Genomic DNA, 6,000 nt, shown 5'->3' with positions numbered 1-6,000 from the left:
GATGAATTACTTGGTGGTAACCAATTGATTCATTTGGCTTTATGGTCCACTGTAGAGGAGAAAATTCATGCCCTGGCGCTGCAAAACTGAGCTATGGCTATATTTCAAAGATCAGGAGCCTCATGGACAGACCTACTTACTACTCTTATTTTGGTACAATGACAATGGACATAGTATCAAGTTTCATTCTAGATTTATATTCCTGTGCTGATAGGTGAACACATACCCAAGTCATAGTCAAAGAAATTTCTTTCTAAAGTGGGTGGTGGTTAAGACAAAAATTCACAATTCATCAAAGTACAGAAGATAAGTATCAGTGAACTGCTGAGCCACAAATGAAACAGCTGTTATGATTTCAACAAAATATCTTGGATGAAAGTTACACACATATGAGCGAATCAAACTTAGTAAAATTTTATGAGTACATATATTATTAGTTATAACTTATAATCAGATGTTTCAGTGAAGATTGATACTTAACAATCCATTATTGGTGTGATAGAATAGGCTGTCCTTCTAATAAATACATTGGGGAAGTGTTTGAAGTGTGTAACTGTTGACAACTGTCCTTTGCTTTTGTTGACTTTACTGTAATCACTATAAACCTACTTAATTAAACGAAATAATTACAACAAGAATATAAATTTCCTTCTTAAATGATTATGTAAAACAGTTGATTTTCACAATACTAAATAAACATCACTGAATTGCGCACCAGCTTATAGGAATGTGCAGGTGCTGTTGGGAGGGCTAACAATTTCAAGAAGCAGAACTTTCAAAATTAAAGCACTCAAGACTTGTAAATTAGGTACTAATACCAATACTCTCAAATTGTTATCAGTTCTATGAATTTAAGTTCAAAGATAAATTATCTTACAGATGTAAGATTCTGGGGCCCAATTAACTACACTGCAAAAAGAAGAGACTAATGAGTGAATTATCAATTTGCAGAGCAAGAGAATAATAGGCTTAACAGGCAGTGGCAAGGGATATATGGTTGTTGTGTTTACTTTAAATAGAGGTATTATAAACACATTTGCAAGTAGAAGGGGGCAAAAGTCTGCAGAGGAGAGAAATTAAAATAGCTTTGTTAAAGAGAATTGATGGAGTCAGGTTCCCAAGTGAAAAGATGGAGAGGGATCAAGAGGACTGATGAAGGAAATAAGGACCTCTGGGGAGTACTAGAATTGACTGCGGAGATAAATTGGTATGAAATGAAGCCAGATGTTGAGGAACAAAACAAAACAAAACAAATGTTATCTACCTTATACTTTTAAGTAAGTTTTGCTTTCCTGTTCAAATGCCTTGATCAAACATGGCAGAGACTTTCCAGTAATCATCATCTCTACCCACATACACCAGTCAACTCCAATGTAGTAGCGATTTTGCTCTATTTTAAGAAATCTTCAGTGCAGAAAAGTAGCAAACATATATTGTAGTAGCTCTACTTCATGCGATGAGTGGACATGAAGCAAGAAGTAAACAAGTGTAAATGTTGTTTTCTAGTACCTTCCATGGCACTTTAATCCCATACCTGCCATTAGCTGCCAATACTTTGGAGAAATGTTTATATTTAAGGTATATCAGCGATATGCACATGTCAGATGTGTTGTTTTTTTCCAAGGTCCTTAAAGAAACCCAGAACCACTGTTTTCCCTGTTAGGAAATTGTCTTATTTATTAAGTATATTAAGCTTCTCAAAGTCTCGATGGAGACTGCACAGGTGAGGAAGGCCAGTTCCATAAAGAATCATCTATGTATTCCTGTATAAGTTGAGGTTTGTGACTATAAAATCACACTTCTGAAACAAAGCTTTATTTCTGCAATCTAGAAATCTCTTCACCCAGACAGACTGTTTTTTAAAAATATATGTATGATAGGTGCCTGTCCCTTTCAACTGGATCTTTAAAAAAAAAAAGACAAACCCTCAAACTGTATGGTGACTTTCAATGATAAACTTTTATTCTGAATATACTGTTTGTGCACAAGATTTAACACAACATTTTCTGGGATTATAAATTTTTTATAACAGTATTATACAAATTTTTACAAAATGTGTTCATCCGACTAGTTAATTTCCACAAAAGTGTCAAGAGAACATAATAAGGGGAGGGAAAATCTGTTGTTCACAAAAGCCACTTGGCCTTTTGCATGATGCACAATGAGCTTTCATGGAAGGAATCCTTAAAGCATGACACCAGTCACACAGCACAAGGAAAGGACAGCTTTGCCAGGTCACATTGGAAACTCACATGGCATCTACACAAGACAGTATCCCAAGAGTCTCAGTGGAATTCCCATGGTTTGTTTATATGAACTAGAAATAAGGTAGATTAAACCACTGGTAAGAGTTATCTATTTCTGCAAAATTCTGGAAGTTTTCATTACTTGATAGTTATGTTTAGTGATTTGCTCTTTACAGAAATGTACACTGAATATCAATAATATTAACATTCTGTTATGGAAAACAATGCAAGTTCCAGCTAATGATAAAATATCTGGAATTTGGGGCAAGTGGAAAACAATCACACAATCCATTGTGTCTCAGTAGGTTAGACTCTGTGCCTGTAGTTTTAAATTAAGACGTAGAATTTAAGCTTTGGTGACTCCAAGACAGGCATTTAAATGAGATGTAAAGTACAAGAGAGCATCAAATAAGCAAGTAACACTTGGGTTGCAAAGGTCACTTAAAAGGGATACTGCCTATTTGAACCCCATAAGGCTAGTTTTACAGTTAGTAAAAGGAATATTATATATAGGAAAACTTACAAATGGCAGCAACACTGTGTTTTCCAAGGTAAGCAATAATGCTTCAAGCGTTAGAAACATGAAAAAAGATCATACTAAAATCTTGTAGGCCCAGGACCTAAAAATCTCATCAGTCAAACTTGCTAACTATGTCATGTTAAAAACCTGTTACAAATATGAACCACGATTGGTGTTTGGCAGTAATGCTGGTTGTTCAAATGAAGAAAAGATGAAACCACTTGTGCAAAAATTCTTTCCTGCTACTTAACACCAATGCAAGACTTGTTTTGACTTAGTTTACATGACAAAGTACACTGAGCTACATAAGTATCGCAACAGTTAACTACATAAAAATAGTTTAAAAGTGTTTAAAAATGATATTTTATATAGTTTTGTTCCTGGAAATAACAGACTATACTACTTTTGTCAACAGAATTTGCAGAAAAAAATGTTAAATTTAATATTGTAATTTTGATGGGATGAATGTTACTGTCATTTAAAAAAGAAGTGTGCAAACACATGAATATTAGTGTCTGTCATGAAAACAAGTTTTAGTCAGAGAGCTTGCTTGTACCAATTTATCATCATGTATATAGTTGTGATGGTGTGGAACTCAAATCAAATAGGGCCTTGCCAAGAGACGCCAAGTTCAATGGTGATTAATACAATGATAATGTCATTGGTGGTAATACACTCTGTAACTGACATTAGCCATGGAATACATAGTCAATACACTTTAAACATAATTTAAGGTAGGTTGTTGTTTGCCAAAAGCATTTCAATGGTTTTAATGTGCATCACTTATATATATATAAACTAGCAGTTCCCTTCCCAACATGTGCAGGATTTAAAACAGTCTAGCAAAAGGTAATACGTTTGAAATAATTAACAAGCAACATGACTTAAATGTAGTTCCCCTACTTTTACACCACTTTCTGTTTTCTAAAATGTGAGCAGCAGTTATGAACACACTAAAAAATGGCAATGCATTAGAAGTGGTGACTGATGTCATTTCTTAGGACATTAGTTGGCAGAGTGATTCCAATTGCCCCTCCTCTCTTTTGAATTAAAGCAAAATCATAACTTATAAAATGCAGGAAGGAATTAGAATATATGCAAAGCTATAAACAAATAAATAAACTACGCTAAAGAGTTGACTACAACTTTGATATGTGGAGCATAGTAAAGTGTGCTGGAATTTGTAATAAGTCTGGTTGTAAAATGATATATATGAAAATTTCCAGCATATGCACACACCAATATTGGCATGTTTAACTAAAAAGAAAAAAAACTTCATTTACCATAAAAAATATATGTATACTTTCAGCATACAGTAAAATTACTCTCCTTAGACACATTCATTGTTTTTACCCTTTCTTCAAATACTGTTTATTCCTGAAAATAACTTTTAGAAGCATAAATAAAGTTTTGTTACCATATTAATCTATAATGAAATTTCTGATCTATTATACTAATGCTTTTCACCAAGGAGGCTGTATAAAAACAAATTTTATTATTCACAATCAAGTGTTCATATGCATACACATAGATTCAAGGTTTCCTATTTGTTCAAATTAATGTAAAACCCCCTCATGAAACTGTATGGAAATTTTGGTCATATGATCATACCAAAATGGAGGGACAGAAGCAGCAAGAGCAGCAATTTCTAGATTGTACATGCTACTATTGAAACGAACAAAGAGGAAACCTAGGATAAATCTTCATTGAGAACATATATGTACTTTTCAAAAAATAAATGTGTTAAATCTGATTTATGTACTTAAAATATCTGTACATAGGTTTTCAGGCAAAAGCATGAGTCTGTATAAAATCCATGAATTCTTCTTTCACCATCTGCCTAACCCAGTCATTCAGCATTTACATTGCACAGTATATTCAGAGTAGTTTAACAACATGTTAAGGATGACTTAAGTGCATGTACACGGCAAGATTCAGATTCTTACATGACAATAATGTCACCCGGTTAACTTTTCAATGGACTATACTCTACAGTAAGAAGAAAAACAAACCAGAAATTTAAAATAGCAGCAGCATCATGCAAAATACCCTTGGCAACCCAAGTTCATTAACCACAAGGAAAACATTTCCCCTCCCCCCAACAAGCTTCTCTTAGAGCGTGTTAAATATCTGGCTAGCACTACATGACTGTACTGTGAAAAAAGGGACATTACTTCACGCATTTAAGGGCTTACATATATGAGGAAATGTGGCATGAGTTCCAATTTCACCTGCAAGCACCTTTAGCTTATTCCTTCCTTCCTTATTTTCAAACCAGCACTTTGTACCTTACCAAAATTCAACTGGTCAGTTGTGTTTTGTTTTTTGGCAGAGAAGTCATTCTTTTGTAAGGCATTTTATTCATGGCAAATTTTTTTTTGGTAGAAAATTAGCCATTAGTTTGTATTTCAACAGTTTAGACCAATGTATTTTCTCTCTCCCTCTCTCTCTATTCAACAGCCACTCAAAGCAGGAATTACCTTTTAACAGAAATTAAGTGAGGGCAAAATAACCTGCCCCCCCACTAGGGTTTCCTTTTCTTCTTTTACTTCTTCTGCAACAGGCTGAAATCCAGGGTCAAAGTCAAGACTGCTTCTTTTCATAACACCTGCCTGGGGGAGCCTTTTACGTGTAACCTCTGACCGTGCAACAGTGAACTCCTAACCTTCCCACAGAGAACAAAGAGTTTTGCTTTGATGTTAGACATTGATGATGCAGCATTCACACAAGTTTCAGTTTCCAACACCCTGACATGCAGCCAGTGGATGTTCAAGATTCTGAGCCTTAGAGCTACGCCATGGTAGAGGGCCAACTAATGTTCTGTGTAGTGTCTTCAAGGGACCCTTATTTTAATGTAACTGAGGGCTCATGTTTTGGCAGGGTCTGGAATTTCGTTGCAGATCTGGGCTTTAGAAGGTCACAATAGGTAGTGTCTGCTGCCAGATACCAGCCAAAGGAGTAGAAGCTGGAGTCCAGTGATCGACCATAAGGAAGGGTTCAACCCCGAAACACCACCACAGTCACTGTAGTCCTCCTGTTAGGAAGGCAAACAAATAATAATAGAACCATCTTGAATGAACATGTAACAAAGCAGCTCTCAGATTAATTCATAATTAACCTACTTTTGAGCTTACCTGGTAAATTGCTTTACCTGGGACAGAAGTAATTTTGACCTAGATTTCAACTATGCACAAATTGGATTATAGTGGTTGCCCTGGCATCAATTTGACCAAT

General features: G+C 35.1%; 1 protein-coding gene across 3 annotated transcripts in view; it reads right to left on the bottom strand.

The window, feature by feature from the left end:
* Positions 1 to 1,710: 1,710 nt before the first annotated feature.
* Cacna2d1 (calcium voltage-gated channel auxiliary subunit alpha2delta 1) overlaps positions 1,711 to 6,000 on the bottom strand; it is a 430,688-nt gene continuing 426,398 nt past the window's right edge. Inside the window, exon 39 of one of the 3 annotated variants that reach the window (XM_051152078.1) lies at positions 1,711 to 5,800. In XM_051152078.1, coding sequence (XP_051008035.1) covers positions 5,684 to 5,800 — 117 coding nt within the window. In that variant the 3' untranslated portion in view covers positions 1,711 to 5,683. The remainder of the gene's footprint in view (positions 5,801 to 6,000) is intronic. The other 2 variants (XM_051152080.1, XM_051152079.1) reach the window with 2 other exon arrangements.

This window comes from Acomys russatus, chromosome 10 (assembly GCF_903995435.1).
Source record: "Acomys russatus chromosome 10, mAcoRus1.1, whole genome shotgun sequence".
Lineage (NCBI taxonomy): Eukaryota > Metazoa > Chordata > Mammalia > Rodentia > Muridae > Acomys > Acomys russatus.
Note: the sequence above shows the minus strand (reverse complement) of the source record. Positions and strands in the feature narration are given on the sequence as shown.